The sequence below is a fragment of the Taudactylus pleione genome, unplaced genomic scaffold (assembly GCF_031769625.1).
Source record: "Taudactylus pleione unplaced genomic scaffold, aTauple2 ptg000044l, whole genome shotgun sequence".
NCBI lineage: Eukaryota > Metazoa > Chordata > Amphibia > Anura > Myobatrachidae > Taudactylus > Taudactylus pleione.
The window spans coordinates 1,117,205-1,135,789 of record NW_028284446.1 but is presented as its reverse complement, the minus strand read 5'-3'; the positions used below and the strand labels follow the sequence as shown (position 1 = coordinate 1,135,789).

Below are 18,585 nucleotides of genomic sequence, written 5' to 3'. Positions count from 1 at the left end.
AAAGGTGTCAGTTTACATAGTCCTAAACTCGCAAATGCAGTAGCCTCGAGCTGAAAAGTTCGCAGGCTATTGAATTTGCGAGTTTCAGTACAAACTCGCACTTTTTAAAAGTGCGAGAAAGTGTGAGTTTGTACTGTTACTAAAACTGACACCCTATTACATTTGGCCCTTAGAGTTGGGAGCAATGCTAAATAGAGGTGTAACTTTACAGTTTGGTAAAACCATGTTGCACTGCAGGTGTGTTAGATTAAAATGTGCAGAGATTTAGGTTTGATAGGGTGTGTCCTAACTCAACTCTAAACCGGGTTACATACATGTCCAATCCTTCAGGGATCCAACTCCCAATCTTAAGGCGCACATCCACTAGCAGATATTAATGGACGAATGAAAGATAACAACATTATCGTTATCGTTCAGTTATCCATGAATCGGGCACTAAAATGTCAGAAACGACCAGCGATGTGTGCTCCCGCTAGTCGTTTCTGACATCAATCATCGCACGAATATGCCCATCAATCTACGGATAACGACAGATTGGCCATGTTCGGGGATGATGGAGGGTGCCTACACTGAACGACTAATCGTTCAGTGTTCAGTGTAGGCACTGCAGGTGATGGGGAACGACGGTGCGATTGCGATGACGTAATCGTACTGTCTTCCCTGGGTCGTGTAGTGTATGCGCACCTTTACTGGAGACTTGGTTGCAGATACAACACCCAATCTATGCATACACACCTGCAATTTTGCTGCAGATCTATCTGCATCTGCTAAAACTATCTGCTGAAAGGATTGTGTCACCATACACACTCTTCCATAGCAACCAATCAGCTTCTAGCTATTATCTTCTAGAATATCCTGTAGAATCTGATTGGTTGCTATGGGCAACACGTCCACTTCTATAAACCCGCACATTAGTAAGTATACCCCTTATTATGATTTGGGAGAAGAATTGGACAAACCAGTTGCAGGAGTGCACACACTTCTTTATTGGTTGGATGACTGGCGTTCAGGTCTCCTGATTTTTCAGCAGACTGAAAAATCTTTTGACAAAACCAGACGTCCAGTATTGAATGAAACAAGAGGTTGGATGAGCATGCACACACTACCAATGTCGGACCAACTGGTTGGTCGGAGGTCGGATTGGATAAGAATTTACATGTGAGTACCCAGCTTAACTTGTGTGAAAAGAAAGCTGCACAGTATGAGTGCACTACATGCAAAAACAGACAGTATTTACCGTGCATGCAAAAAAAAGAATGTATTTGTACCCCATACATTGCAACATGGTTTCCCGAGATTTCAAAGTTACTCCTTTTTTTACTCTGAAGCAGCCCCTTTTTGTGTATCTAGGGTTTAAGGCAAAAATTATCTAGTAGTATACACAGTACTAACCCTCTTATATAATCATTATGCTCAGACTGCAGACATGAAGGCTCAGTACTGTGAAAACTCTTGACTTGAAATTGTCAAATTGACAACTTATGACAGTATACACTGTACTGACCTCCTCATGTTAGCAATATGCACAGTATTGACCAATAAAAATGAGGCAATACTGTGTTTATTCTGCTGCAATGGCATACAATAAAGATTTCAATACTCCTGGCTTTCTTGATTATATAGCTTTTTACAGTAACCAAACCTACGTAATTACTTAACTGTTTGAAAAGGAATCGGTATGTGATGCCGGCGGCTGAATACCAACGCTGGAAGCCCGAATGGTACAAAACTCCGACAGGGGCAGGTAAGTACCCTAACCTTCCCCTCTCCCCCCTAACCCTAACTCTCCCTTAGTGATGCCTAACCCCAACCTCCCCAGGAGGGTGTCTAACCCTAATCCCCCTTCCCATACCTTAATCCTAACCCCCCCTTCCCATAGCCTAACCCTCCCCGGGGGGGTGTTTAACCCTAATCTCCTCCCCGGGGGTGCCTAATTGTAACCCCCCATCCCCAGCTAACCATGCATACTTACCACCGTCAGGACGTTCGGGATTCCAACGGCCAGGATGCCCACGCCGGTATCCTGATGTCCTTCGGGAAATGGCGTCGGTCATTAGGCCGGGCGGCGGGATTCCGTCAGCGGCATTTTGACTGCTAGCATTCTGTCTGCCGGCATATAAACTGCATCCCGTTTGAATACACCCATCTCATCGATAAACGTAGCCAAAGTTACTACTATGGGAAAACATATGTAATGCTTGGGAGCAGAGCATCTTTCATCGGGTGGAGGATTTACATTCTGTGTACTAGGCAAAGGCATACAGTTATATAATGGAGATGGCATTGGAATGGATAAAGCAGTTACTATACAATGTTATAGTACACTGGTTTTCATGGCTCACATTTGCTTGTCAGGGTATATGGGTGACATTTTTACACAAAGACTGTTAAACACCAGGAGCTGGACCTGACTGTATTGACAGTAGCTATAAATGTCTTTACACGGTGGCATAGTGGTTAGCATTCCTGTGTCAAAGCACAGGAGTGTATGGGCTCAATTCTGAGGAGGGCACCATTTGTTTGGAGTTTGTATGTTCTCCCTGTGTTAGTGTGATTTATACTCCAGGTTTTCTGGTTTCCTCCTGATTGCTGAATACTCCATACATGTTACATGGCTGCTGACCAAATTAATCCTAGTGTTTGTTCTGGGGAATATATATTGTGTAAGGGCCATTGGGGCAGGAACTGCTGTGATTTAAATGTTCTCTGAAAACTGTTGCATAATATGTATGTGTTACAGAAATAATTGTTAGTAAACAAATCAACAAAGATTTAAGGTGCATACACACGGTCAGATTTTTCTTCAGATCTGAATGATAACGATTTAAAAAAATCTTTCAATCGTTCATATCTGAAGGAAAATCTGACACATCTGACATGTCTGAACGATGAACGATGAGCGTTCCCGATGGTCAGATAACGATATCTGACATCTGATGTGTTTGCAGTCAGACTTGGACGATTCCATTCATTTTAATGCAGTCAAAAATCGTTCATAGTTCAAATCGTTCAAATCGTTGGTCAAATCGTTCATCAAATCGTTCAATCTTTCATCTGACAAATCTGACCGTGTGTATGCTCCATTACCTTTTTCTTTCAAGACATTGTTATTTGTATTTGTATGATCAGTGTGAGTTGTTGGTGCTTTATAATACAGAATAATATAATAATTGTTACACCTATTTATGCCCAGTTTCCTGTGTATACAGGCTGCCATGGAAAGAGCAGCCAGTGCTAGGGCTTCTCCAGCAAGAAGTTCTGTACAGTAGAGCAACAGTTGTTCTTCATATTCAAAACATGTTCTGATATACTGGTGGGGATTTCAGACATATGCATTTGCCTGTGGATTTATATATACAATTGTGTCTGAAAACGTGTATGTGTGTAGTGACATTCCGATTCATGCGGGTCTACTTCGCTGTGGATTCTCTTTGTCTGTGTGCTCCCGGTTGCCATGGAAATTCTTTGCCCTGATGCTTTGTTGAAGGCTCCCTGTTATTCTAGCATGTTGGAAGGGAAAAGTCAGTAGATGGGGGGAGCAGTTTACCCACACTCTCTGTACAGCAAGCTGGATCTGATCCATGATCTCTCTATAGAGCAACAGTGCTCATGACCTTGAAATATGTTTGTGTATGTAGCTATGTAAGTATGTATGCGCCTATACATACATACAAAATGTTGGAGAGAATTATTATGTAAAAGCTGTCTTCATCTTACACTATTGCATATTATCACATTTCTATATGTGTGTGTTACATCAAAGGGTTAATGGCACAAGCACCCTGCTGGTAAATCCTTATCAGCACTGCCTGTAGTAAATATGTTTGGTACACCTAGTGACTGCAATGCAGTGCCCTGTGTGTGGCAGAAGTGGGAAGCACATATAGACAAACATAGGGATCAGATGATGATAGTGGGCTTTTGTCTTTGAGGAAACACACTTTAGGAAATCTACACTGTGGAAGCATACGAGGGTGATCACTTTGTGATAAAAAGATAATGCAAGAGGCATTTAAGTTAATGAAATAATGATACATTTCGTCATTTAGAAGGCACATTGTCAAGTCGTACAGATGGCCCTGTTGCTATTGACATCTATGAATATTTTTTTTTCCATCTAAAATGTTTCTATGGAAAAAAATGTCAGTAGCCAAGAACAACAGCGCCATCATGTATTTATTTTGCTGGACTGCAAGGATCAATCACATCTCTGCACTTAAAGAAAAATACTGTTTATGTTAATACTTACTTTAGGCCTGAGTTTGGGGCAAATCCTGCAAATTTGTACATGGACAAATTTGAAGTACTATTGCTTTTGCCTACAGCACAATACTGGGTAGCCTTCATGTAACGCTACAATTTAGATTTGAGCTAAGACACGCCCCTTTCCTACTCCAAATCTGACCACACATTTACTCCATACTTGCCTTGGCGGCGAGACCAGACTCCTTACATCATTAGGCTTCATTTTAGCCAAGGCCCCTATCTACATACCGTGATTCTCTGCATTATCTCACCATTCTGCCCACTTCACTAGGACGTAGACGGGATGTGGGAGATCCACCCACTCTTCCGGTGGTACGGGGAACTACCCGAAAAATCCGGAGTCTCCTGCACCTTCCCAGAGAGTAGGTAAGAATGATTTCCTCCTAACTCTAAATGATGATTTAGGACTGTGCTTGTTAACCCATCCGAAGCGGGATGCAGCACAGTCAGAAATTAGGGCAAATGGGGGGGGCGTGGCCACGGAGAGCATGAGCTAACACGCGTTTTGGTGTGTTCTCCGGACCCATATATCCAACTGTACAATCCTGACGGCTCCCCCGGGATCATATACCGGTGTCTGGCTGGTGGAGGATTCACTGATGGTGGTGAGCAGCTTGGTTGCGGCTGCGGGGGCTGTCTTACCCGGCAAACTGCAACAGAACGAGAAGGGGCCTGCTCGAGTGTCACGCCGGCGCCATCTTCCCTGCATGTGCAGAGTCCCAGCAGCGGCTGGTAACTGGCTGGAGGCGCTCCTTCCCGGCGGCTAGCGGCAGAGCGGTGCTTCATCAAGTGGTCTCCCTGAAGTGTGCAGATGGTGAGATTAACCCCTTCTGTTCTTTAAGGTGGCCCCAGCCCTTGGAGCTTCTACTGCAGTGCAGTATTATTGTGCATGCACAGCTATACAGGCGGGACCAGCCTCTTCCTCACCATACCTTCTGACACTGCTAGTATTGCTATAGTTTTCATCTGTATCATATATTTAAAAAAAAAAGAGGGACGCTTTCTACATACTCCTCTACACAACTATTTATCGGCTTTATACAGTAATATACGACCGGACCCTCTCATATACACTCTCATGATGGGGAAAAATTCTGCTGCTGCGGCAAAGTTGGAGAAATTCTTTAGAGTACCTCCTGCTCAATCCACTTCTACTGCACGGGGAGAAAATTCCCCTCCTACATCTCCAGCAGAGTCGGCGGCCTCGGTTGAGCCGTCAGACACTGCTCTTCAATGCGTTCTTGAGGCAGTGACAGCCTGTGAGACTAGGTTGTCAGAAAAAATTGGAACAGTGCAGTCAGATCTCTCAATTATACACCATGACCTGCAATGTGTGCGTGAGAGAGTTGGCGAGGTGGAAACCCGCACTTCAACCCTGGAAGATAACACCTTTAGGTGTCCGAATCGATTCTATGGATTCACAGCTTCTTTCTATACAGAGGAAAATGTCTGACATGGAGGGACGCCTAAGGCGAAACAATATTCGCTTCGTGGGGCTACCTGAGAAGGAGGAGGATCCCAACCCTGAAAAATTCCTGGAAAAATGGCTATCTGACACGTTTGGTTCTACTTCTTTTTCATCATATTTTACAATTGAGAGAGCTCACAGGGTGCCTTTTAGACCCCTGCTGCCTGGGGCGCCACTGCGTACTTTAATAGCAAAGTTCCTGCACTATCGTGACCGGGACTCTGGACCTCATTCAGAGTCGGTCGTTGCGGCCGCACGGTCGTACGCCACCAATGTTCGCTAAACTGCGCATGCGTAAAATTCGCAATGCGCGTGCGCAAACTAGCTGTTGCGATCGGAAATCTCTCTCTCCTTCAACTTGGCCAGGTCGTTCGTTTGAGTGACAGGAAGAGGCGTTTGTGGGTGGTAAAAGGGGAAGGTGCTTATGAATGGGGGAGTGGAGATCCAAACGCAGGCGTGCTTATGGGAGTGCATAATTAACTAAGTAGTGTCATGGCACATGTGACATGGGAGGTTTTTACACTGACTTGATCGTAGTGCTTAAGAGAGGGTATGGTCAACCTTAAGCTCTATGACCAGCTCCGATGGTTCCCGAAGGTCTCGATTAATCCTTATATGCCCGTAGATGACTTGTAATGCAAACGAAAAGGGGGCGTATTTTTAGTCTTACGGCCGCATCCTCCCCTCGCTCGTCCAGCTAACGATCCCATCTTAACGACGCAACTTGCGAGCACTTCATTTGCATATCCGGCCCCTTTTACCTTACGACCGTGCGGCCGCAACAACCGACTCTGAATGAGGTCCACTGTCCTTAAACTGGCCCGCACTAGTGGTCCTTTACAATGGAACAGGACTCGTCTCTCAGTGTTCCCGGATTTCGCTATGGAAATACAAAGAGACAGGGCCCAATTTCTCCCAATCAAAAGGCGCCTACGGGACCTCAATATTTCATATGCCATGTTATACCCATCTAAACTCCGAGTAGTTGCTGATGGTGAAACCAAATTCTTCACGACTCCGCGGGAGGCGGCGCTCTGGCTGGATCGCCGCAGACCCGCCAGGGATGCAATGGCTAATGATTGACATCATGATATCTTGCGCTACATCAGTCATTTGTTGATACACGGCTAATGTTTATTCTTTCTATGCTATAGTATATATAATTTGTGTGTCCTAGTACTTGAATAGACAAAATATATATAAAGGTCAACTGCTGCTGACATCATATATGTATGGATATTTTTCTAATATCTGTTATCCCATATTGTCTGGGTACTATATTCATTTACACCATTTATGTGTTGAGATTTTTAATCTCTTATAGTTAAATTATCAAGTGTGTTCAGCTGGTTAGGTACCGACTCAATTTACACTGGAATTTTCAAAGATGTGTGTTTATTCCCGGGGGTTAACTCCGTGTGCTATGTTCTATTGCCATTATATATTTTGCTCCAGTTACTTGTTAGTAGTAAAATAGTATGGTAATATATTCTAATTGTATTGCCTAGTTCAGTTTAATAGTATGGGGTAGGGTGTTCGGGTACAAGGTATGCCTAGGTTGGGTTTGGTATACAGGGTGGGGAAGGTTTTAAGGAATGGACTCATATCAGTTGGTATGGGATATTTTATTCATTGTTTGTGTGAAGTGGTTTCTTTCTGCTATGTGTGGTAATGTATACATTTCCTCTGTATGTTTCCAAGGCCGTTTAAATATTTTTTCAAATATATCAAATGACGGCATTGCCAAAGGTTAATATTCTTCCTTGGAGTGTGAGGGGTTTAAATGATAAAGTCAAAAGATCATTAGTGTTCAGACAGGTGAAACAATATGCTTCAGATATAATTTGTCTGATGGAGACTCATTTGATTGGAGGGAAATTGATGTCTTTGAAAAAGCCGTGGATTGGCTGTACATATCATTCTACACACACTTCTGCATCCAGGGGTGTGTCCATACTAGTGCGTAAATCTGTCCAATTTTCTATGGAGCAGGTGCAATGTGATGCCTGGGGTAGATATGTGTTCCTAAAATGCAAAATTAACTCTATATCTGTACTATTATTGGCGGTATACATTCCACCACCATACTCACATGAGGTTCTCAGAAAGGTGGCTGAGTTTATGGCCATATTCCCAGACACACCTGCCTTGTGCCTGGGGGATTTTAATAATATCCTAGACCCATTGTTAGACAGGCATAGAGTGTCTGCTCCACGCACACAAGGGAGGGGATCTGGTTTTTCAAATATGGTCCAGGGAATGGGCCTGGTGGATGAGATATCCTACTGTGAGACAATATTCTTGTTTCTACTATACACATTCATCGTTTTCCAGGAAAGATATGGCATTAGTTACATCAGGTTTATTACCGAGAGTACATAAGATCATTTATGAGACATGGGGTATATCCGACCATTCCCCATTAACAGTCAGCCTGGATATGGAGGGACAACGGGGTCAACAATTCTGGAAATTTAACCAGTTCTGGTTGTCACGTATGGGATCTGGGGCGGAATTAGAGGCCACATGGAAAGAAATTTTTGAACTAAATAATGGCACTGCATCTGTTGCAATTATCTGGGATACCTTTAAGTAATTTCTAAGAAGTTCTTTAATTCAGAAAGTTGCTAATTTAAAATCTTCCTATAAAAAAATTGAAGTGGATCTGGAAGCTTTCTGCAAATCTTTAGAGTTAGCCTATATTTCTGACGGATCAGAAGCGAACAAAAGAGCACGGTATGATGCACAAAAATTGTGGAAGGATTGCGTAATGGACAGGGCCTAATATAAAATTCTTTTTAATTCGCATTTACAATATGTAACAGGTGATAGACCTGGATCATATTTAGCTAACTTGGCTCGAATAGAACAAAAGTCATCCGATACGGTGGTTAAATTAGTTGGGTCAGATAATGTTACACATGTGCGTACCCCAGAGATAGCAGAGGAATTTGTAAGATATTATCATCAATTATACAAATCTAGGCTGGTCTATAGTCAACCAGAAGTGAGAGAATTCCTATCTGCTATTTCCCTTCCGACATTTGCTGGACATTTGCTGGATTCTCCCTTGACATTAGAAGAAATCGAGGTGGCCTTAAACTCGTTTCCCAATGGTAAGGCCCCAGGGTTAGATGGGATCCCACCTGAGTTATACAAAAAACATAATAAAATACTTGCACCCCAATTATTTGAGCTTTTTAATCAAATGTACACAAATAATATATTACCTAAATCTATGTCTGAGGCATTAATAATTGTATTACCTAAGCCAGACAAAGACGCTACTCGGCCAGATTCATATAGACCTATATCACTACTCCCCACAGATATAAAAATCCTAGCAAAAATATTGGCCTCCAGGATTAATCAGGTTATAACTCAACTGATCCATTCTGATCAGACAGGCTTTATGCCTGGTAAGTCCACGGCAATCAATTTACGCCGTTTATTCACACATTTACAGCTAAAACGGGAAGATGCACAAACCTCTGTTATTGTCTCATTGGATGCCACTAAGGCGTTCGATTGAGTGTTTGTTTCTTTGGGAAACCATGGAACACTTTGGTATTGGCCCGGGATACATTAAGTGGGTAAAACTACTATATATGAATCCTGTGGCAAGGGTGTCAGTGAACGGTTTTATGTGTACATCATTTTCACTTTATAGGGGAACTAAGCAGGGGTGTCCCCTGTCACCCATTTTATTTGCTATGGCTATTGAGCCTCTGGCCTGTATGATTAGAGATCAATCAAATATTCATGGGTTTCAGCTAGGTTCAAGGATAGATAAAATTGCACTTTATGCGGACCACATACTACTCTTTATCTCGCAATATCAGATCTCTATGCCTAAGGCCCTTGAAATTATTGATTTATTTGGGAAATACTCAGGATTATTAATTAATTGTGACAAATCCTGTATCCTTCCATTCAGATGGTCTCGCCCCAATGATCCTATTATAAATCTTCCCCTACAGTGGGTAGATTTGTTTAAATACCTGGGAATCTGGATCTCTAATACACCTCAAAAGTATATATCGCTGAACGCACAACCACAGATTGAGTATCTCAAGTCCCGTGTCCCGATATGGAGTAAATTGCTACTAACTTTAACGGGCAGAGTAAATTTAGTTAAAATGGTTCTCCAACCCAAAATCCTTGTCACCATTGCATCTACTCTTGGGTGGTCATCCACAGCTTTGCGAGCGGGCTGGAGAAAAAAAAAAAACACGCCCTGATTCAGAGCAGTAGTGCACAATTCAACACAATGAAAGTGTAGGACAAGGCCCAGTGTCCACCACCTTAGATGTGGGGGAAAAACCCATTCTTTTGTAAAAATATGCTGAGTTCAGCCAAAATGCAGTCGATTTTCTCCTAAATGTGGCTTCTATGCCTATTCCCTGCAAAACCAAATATAATATTTACATTTGCTTGTATTAGAAGATGCACTCATCTGGGCATGGTATCGTCATTCAGGCTATCAACATTTGATATTCACAATGCCGACACTGACATGTTGAATTGCTCCTTGTGTCAACATTAAGAATATTGACACTCCTATTTTAGCCTAACCCTAGATCTAACCCTACTTGCAGCCTAACCCTAATCCTAATTGCAGTCTAAACCTAACCACAACCTGACCCTATCTGTAACATTTTGAACATGTTGTTATTTTGTCAGTGTAGACATTGTGAATGTCAAAATGGTAAATAGTGATTCTAAACTTATCAACATTATAGTATCCACATCCCCATGCATCCACAGTCTGCATTAAGTAAGGAACACCTAGGACCTGCCCATTTCCACATCAGGGGTTTATCAGCTTCATAGATGCTATAATCCCATGACCCATAAATCTATGTGCTAACTCACATTAAGAAGGTATATTTGCACAAAAGTTAGCTTAGGCCTTAGGAAAACAAAAAAAGAGCATTTGCAATTCAGCTGTAAGTTCACTACATCACCCACTGAACCCCTGAGTTGTATAGTTGTTTAAAAAAAATACAAAATAAAAAGAATCAGTGCAAGACTATACTGAGCTCAATCATTTCACTAAAATATATATTTTTTTCAAATGCAGCAGTGTACAATTATATATATATATTTTCTGTATTCAGTCTTCAGCTGGGAAATGATATCCCTCTTTACAGCCTCTTTATTTTGACATCTGTCATGTATTTGGTCTTACAGAAGAAGTGTGAAAATGATATAATACTGATGACCTTGAGCAGATACAGCAAATCTGTTTGTCACAGTTAATATGGTTAATAAACATCGCATTAGCGTGGAGAGCAGCAACAGTCTAGTCCAGGTCACATCTGCACATCTACTTCATCCCTTTCACATTGATTATGTACGCTAACTGCTTCTCATGTGTTTTCTAATGTTATGTACATCACTAGTTCATCAAATTTGAGTGGGAGAAAATGCACAGTGCAAAAAAATAATAAAACAATTATATATACAGTCAGGTCCATAAATATTGGGACATTGACAGAATTTTCATATTTTGGCCTCTATTCACCACCACAATGGCTTTGAAATGATACAAACAAGATGTGCTTTAACTGCAGACTTTCAGATTTAATTTGAGGGTAATTACATCCAAATCAGGTGAACGGTGTAGGAATTACAACGGTTTCTATATGTGCCTCCCACTTTTTAAGGGGCCAAAAGTAATAGGACAAACTAAACAATCCTAGATCTAACATTCACTTTTTAATACTTTGTTGCAAATCCTTTGCAGGCAATTACAGCCTGAAGTCTGGAATGCATTGACATCACCAGACACTGGGTTTCATCCCTGGTGATGCTCTGCCAGGCCTCTACTTCAAATGTCTTCAGTTCCTGCTTGTTCTTGGGGCATTTTCCCTTCAGTTTTGTCTTCATCAAGTGAAATGCATGCTCAATCGGATTCAGGTCCGGGGATTGACTTGGCCATTGCATAACATTCCACTTTTTAGCCTTAAAAAACGCTTTGGTTGCTTTTGCAGTATGCTTCGGGTCATTGTCCATCTGCACTGTGAAGCGCCGTCCAATGAGTTCTGAAGCATTTGACTGAATATGAGCATATAATATTGCCCGAAACACTTCAGAATTCATTCTGCTGCTTTTGTCAGCAGTCACATCATCAATAAATACAAGGGAACCAGTTCCATTGGCAGCCATACATGCCCACGCCATGGCACTACCACCACCATGCTTCACTGATGAGGTGGTATGTTTTGGATCATGAGCAGTTCCTTTCCTTCTCTTCCCATCACTGTGGTACAAGTTGATCTTTGTCTCATCTGTCCATAGGATGTTGTTCCAGAACTGTAATGGCTTTTTTAGATGTTGTTTGGCAAACTCTAATCTGGTCTTCCTGTTTTTGTGGTTCACCAATGGTTTGCATCTTGTGGTGAACCCTCTATATTCACTCTTGTGAACTCTTCTCTTCATTGTTGACTTTGACACATATACATCTACCTCCTGGAGAGTGTTCTTGATTTGGCCAACTGTTGTGAAGGGGTTTTTCTTCACCAGGGAAATAATTCTTTTGTCATCCACCACAGTTGTTTTCTGTGGTCTTCCGGGTCTTTTGGTGTTGCTGAGCTCTCCGGTGCGTTCTTTCTTTTTAAGAATGTTCCAAACAGTTGATTTTTCCCACACCTAATGTTTTTGCTATCTCTCTGATGGGTTTGCTTTGATTTTTCAGCCTAATGATGGCTTGCTTCACTGATAGTGACAGCTCTTTGGATCTCATATTGAGAGTCGACAGCAACTGATTCCAAATGCAAATGTCACACCTAGAATCAACTCCAGACCTTTTACCTGCTTAATTGATAATGAAATAACGAGGGAATAGCCCACACCTGTCCATGAAATAGCTTTTGAGTTGATAGTCCCATTACTTTTGGCCCCTTAAAAAGTGGGAGGCACATATTGAAACTGTTGTAATTCCTACACCGTTCACCCGATTTGGATGTAATTACCCTCAAATTAAATCTGAAAGTCTGCAGTTAAATCACATCTTGTTTGTTTCATTTCAAAACCATAGTGGTGGTGAATAGAGGCCAAAATCTGAAAATTCTGTCAATGTCCCAATATTTATGGACCTGACTGTATAATTATATGGGATGCGTTCGGGATCCTGACGGTCGGGATGCCGACGCTTACATTACCAGCGCCGGAATACTGACGCTGGTCACAATCCTAGTGCCTCCGTCTGGGAGGGGGAGGTTAGGCACTAAAGAGGGAGGGTTGGTGTAGGTAGAGGGGGAAGGTTAGCATACCGGCCAACAAGTGTCAGTATGTTAACTCTGTCGGGATCCCGGCATTGGGATTCTGACCACCGGGATCCCAACTGTCGGTATTTCATACCGATCCCATATTACATATAGTCAAATTCCTGTTGAGCGAGTCTATGGCCCAGCTGTACATCAAATATGTGCAAGCATTGTAATTTTGAAGGTAAAATGTAAAGGCGCATATCTTGCAAAACTGAAGATGTCATCACCAAGCATGGCCTTCGGTGACATTTGGCCTGTCATTTTTCTCAATATAATAGCGCTGACCTTTTATGTTTATTATTACTCATATCTGCCTTTATTTCCAATGACTAATCGTTTCATTTCCATGACAAAAACAGGAATACCTATAAATATAAATTATCTACTCTCCTTGATCATTTACACATCGCATTGTAAGTTTTCTTTTATTGTAAAGCAAATATCTGGTTGCTATGGGTTTCTGCACACTTACACTTTCTACATCAATTATCCCCAGGCTGCAGAAGATGCACAGAAATGCAAACATCCAGCTTAGCACTTTGTACTTATGGGTTCAGTCATGACTGCCTGGAATAAGGCAAAAGAACACGAGTTTGTATTTGATGGCTCACAGAACTGTTGTATTGATAGGCCTTCCCATCACTCCTGGGAAGTGCCTTACCCCAACTATATTTTATTATTATTTATTACCAGTTATTTATATAGCGCACACATATTTCACAGCAGTTTATAGAGAATACTTGGCCATTCACATCTGTCCCTGCCCCAGGGGAGCTTACACTCTATATTCTCTATCACATGCGCATACACATACACACTAGGGTAATTTTGTTGGGAGCCAGATAACTTACCAGTATATTTTTGGAGTGTGGGAGGAAACCAAAGTACCCAGAGGAAACCCATGCAAGCACAGGGAGAATATACAAACTCCATACAGTTAGGACCATAGTGACATTATCTTTAATTATATGGAAGATGTGTTTATTTTCCTCCATTGTTCAGCTGTTGCAGGACAAAGCAGTAAGATGCCATCACTAGTTTGTAGACCAAACTAAATGAATCTCAAGCTATTACACAGTGTAGTTGTGACTTGAGACTCGTATGTTACTAGATTTCAGATCATCATCTCTGTGTTGCATGACTTAACTGGTAGATACTGTAGATTGTCATTGCGCATTATCACCTAATCTTAATTTTACTGTGTATTTTGGCAGGAGGTTGAAGATCGAAACCAGGAGCTGGAGAAAGAGCTACAAAAGGCCGAGCAGAGTTTGAAGGAAACACACTTAGAGAGAGATAGGATACGGGAGGAGATCAACAGAGCTGGGGATGAGCTGGACATAAAAATTTGTCAGCTCAATGAGTTGCGGTTGGGACTTTCCCAACTTCTAGAAAGCAATTGAAAGTTGGATGGGTAGGTGCTGACAAAACTATTGATTATGTTTGTACAACTATTGGGATTTGAGCCTGATCCCGAGAATTTACAAGAGACAGAGAAGCCTGAATTGCTGCAGAACAACTATAGCTACTCATCATTCTATTTACTGGCTTCCTGAAATAAATAGTTTTCTAGGCCAGATAACTGTAGAACTAGCAAAACCAGGTCACCTGCACATCCAAGACCAGCATACTTACTGCTCTTATATCTTTACAATGATGCTTCAAGTATAATAGAAAATAGATTTTTTTTTTTGCAATTTTAACCACTTTCCAACCAGGAACAATAGCCATGAAACAAAACCAAAGCCAGTATATGTACTGTGCAACAACTGGGAAGTATTGTAAAACATAAATGGAAAATTCCCATTAAGAGGTACAAGACACTGTATAATCACTGTGTATTATCGCTTCATAGACAAGATCTATCTGGGCTGTAGCATCATCATCCCTTCCCATGATATCTGGGACCATCTATGTCAATGCCTTAATTAAATCTATAACTGGATTATTATCATTCTCTCACAAGTTGGGGATACAATGACACGGATATTCGTTTCTAATCCATTTTTATTAAAGGTACTTTTCATCTAGAAGGTGTACAGTGATGGTACTGCAGCTTCATAAGACTTGTACATAGATAACAGCAGCCCTCCTGTCAGGGATAATCCTTTTAAATTGTATGAAATAAACCCCCAAGCAAAAAAAAAAAAAAGGGGTCTAATTATTTTTGTAACTAGGCATACAAACACTAATATTACTTATTGCAAAGATCAACTGGCTTCAATTGAGTTTCCATTTTGCAATGACTGGTAGTAGGAACATTGAAACAAAATGGTTCCGATATGTACATGTGGTCACCTTCTTTTTTTTTTTTGAGAAAAATGTATTGAAATTTTATGACAGATAAAAGATATCAGAAAAAGATATAACTGTATGCATGTGACAATAAATGAGACACAAACTTAGTATCAGCATACAAATAAAATAAAATACATCAGAAAAAAAAGTATAGTAATATAGCACTCAATTTGAGAAGACAAGGAGAAAGTGTATGGAGAGAGAAAAAACAAATAAGGGGGCGGGCGGGAAGCCTGGGAGGTGTTAGTAAAGCTGGGTACACACTTTAATGATTGCAGGCTGATCGGGTAAAACTGTCCCCATCAGCCGTGCAGTCTGTTCCCAGTGTGACCCCGTCAGCCGCATACACACTGTGCAGACATAGCACAGTGTGTACGGGCTTCTAAGGGATCGGGAGGTCAACCTGACAAATATTAAACCGTACATAGGATGCGACCTCCCAATCGTTGTGGGAGCGTTAAAAGACGTTTATCGGTTAACGCTCCTGCATCGTGACAGCATACACACCTGTACAATCCAACGGCCGTTCTCTCGATATTGGATAAACGGCCCGATGCTTGTATAGGTGTGTACCCAGCTTAAGGGAAAGGAAGGGAGGAGGAAAGAGGAGGAGGATTGTTAGCAAGCTAAGCACATGGTGAGAGTCTATGTAAAATCAGGTACGAGCCTTGTGATAGGAAGTCCAGGGAAACCAAAAATCTGCAAATTTGTGAGGGCATTAATGTAAGCGGCTAGTGATATGTTCTAGATGAAAGGTGTGCAAAATTGAGTTGTGTAGAGCAGGGGAGGAGGGGTCTACTTTTATCCAGGGAGCCTCAATTGCACAGTTAGCTGCATTAAGAATGAGTCTAAATGTGGTCACTTTTCATGCACCCAGAGACTTTTGCCCTGATGTGTTTTCCATACTCCTGTGAGCTTAGGACCTGTTTCAGACCCGCTCGCAAGCAATATGCGCTCGCAAGCGGGTCGATATTTTGCAACTGCGCATGCGCGAGACCCGGCTAGCGACGGGCGCTCAGTCGCTCCGGGTCTTGCACCAAAAGGGGGCGGCTGTCGATTTTGATCGACAGCTTGCACCGTTTTGGAGGTGGGCAGGGGGGGTGGCTGGCCAAATGGAGGCGTTCCCGCAAGCCCCAGAAACTCACTGGGGCTTGCGGGAACGAGACCCTACCGAAAGGGTCTCGCCGCAAGCCCCGATGGTTGCGATGGTCAAAACCATCGCGACCATCACCTGGCTGCTCGCAATAGCTGTGGGTGGTCACCCACATTTATGCGAGCGGCCCGGAGGCCGCACAAAAACAAATGCCCTGATTCAGAGCGAGCGCTCTTTCAGAGCGTCCGGCTCTGAATCAGGCCCTTAGATAGAATGCACCAACAGTAGTTGAGCATTCCTAGTGAATGCAGGACAGTCCATAGCCACAAGAAATAAGAACATGCTGTAGCCATGTCTCAGTGAAGAATTCAAAGGCTTGGACCATTCTTTATATATTCATGACTCCCTTTTAGAGGTACTCTCAAGTTGCACTTACTTAGTGACATACAGTATGGCTTATGCACTCTGGGGGAGATGTACTAAGCCTTGGATAGATATAAAGTACCAGCTAATCAGCTCCTAACTTTCACTTTACAGGCTGTGTTTGAAAAATGACATTTAGGAGCTGATTGGTTGTTACTTACATCTGGCCCTCAGGGTTGTAAAAGCAATTCAGTATATACTTCGGAGGCTGTGAAGATGGTATTGTGCCACATTACATTCTTATTATTCAGTCATCATCTTTTATCTAAATATTTAGTGATGTACACATTTAGCTATCTTTTGATGTATTTTCAGTTACACATAAAGCACCAGTGGTTTGATATAAGTAGAAACTAATAATATCCAGGATATGTGTGTATTTGTAACAAATACAGCTGGCTTGTTTCATCCACCTTGCAATAGTGGCATTTGAGCCCTTATGTGCCTTGTCCTTCCCATGAAACTATCTATACAAAGGAGGTGATTTTACTTCCTCCAAGCGATTATGGCATTCAGATATTGGGAAAGACATTTTCTTCCTATCTATCCAAACAGACTAGGGAGCTGATTCAGACCCGCTCGCTAGGATGTGATCGCTCTTACCTGGCCGATGTTCTCAATGCGCGTGCGCGAACCACTGCGAAAGATCGGAAGCGCTCGCTCGCCCAGAATAGACAGCCCAGTTGAATGAGTGACAGGAGAGGCCATTTGTGGGTGGTAACAGGGACAGGCCACTAGAAATGGGAGTGGAGGTCCGACCGCAGGCGTGCCTGAGTGTTTTAATGCAGTTTCAGAGGCTTGCATAATTAACAAGCAGCGTCATAGTACACGTCGCCTGGTTGCATTTCACACTGAAGCGATCGTAGAACTTGCGGCAAGGTATAGTCAACTTCAAGCGCTGCAAGTACATCCGATGGTGCTCGATGTACCAATGTTTTCATGCACTTCCAGGAGATGACCTGCGCAAGTGGGCGTCTTATGAATGGCTGGTGGGCGTCTGCATACACAAAGTGATCGCATGCCAAGACTTCGTACGGCAAGGCAATTTGCACACCTACTGTCGCCTGCTTGCTGGGTGTGCGCTAGATTTGCATACGCTAGGAGCTAGCGAAAGCATCTAGCAAGCGGGTCTGAATGAGCTCGTAGGTTCCTTGTTTAAGCTTGGATTTTCACAGAAGGATGGTAACACTACCTCCTTGAAGCTGTGAAAGTCTAAAATGATCTTAGGGCCTGATGCAGCTTAGGAAGCTATTGCAAAGCTGCACGCAAGCAGTTTTGCAATTCCGTCTTTGAAATTATGGTAATGCAGAAGGAGGCATCACGCCTTATCTTATCTGAGCTGCATTATACAACGCAGCATCAGATAATCTGCAAGATTGTCAGCCGGCTAAGTGACTCATGGGTTCACGCAAATTGTCCGCCACAGATGAGCAAGAGAGGCTAGGAAATCTCAGTCATCCGACTGAGATCCTGGCTTCTTCCATCCCCCCCGACAGCGGCAACACGCCGTCGCCATCCCCTCCCTGCCCACAAATGTAAGCAGACTGTCAATCACTGCCAGTCTGCGTATAACACGCAGGACTGGGGTCAGGCGCCTGAGCAGATTCCGGACCACTGTTTAATCAGGTCCTTAAATAAGAACACTGAAGTAAAGATAAAGTCGTAGCTGATGGTCGATACAAAAAACACTGCTCAAGTACCATGCAGGGACAAGATTAGGAAGTCTGGGAAGTAGAAATCCATGAAAAAAAAACCATAGCTCC

General features: G+C 42.5%; 1 protein-coding gene across 1 annotated transcript in view; it reads left to right on the top strand.

The window, feature by feature from the left end:
- The window catches only part of HOMER3 (homer scaffold protein 3), a 127,263-nt gene extending 109,360 nt beyond the window's left edge, over nt 1-17,903 (top strand). Inside the window, exon 9 of the mRNA XM_088460332.1 lies at nt 14,223-17,903. Within this exon, the coding sequence (XP_088316458.1) occupies nt 14,223-14,411 (189 nt within the window). The 3' untranslated portion in view covers nt 14,412-17,903. The remainder of the gene's footprint in view (nt 1-14,222) is intronic.
- The last annotated feature ends 682 nt before the right edge of the window (nt 17,904-18,585 follow it).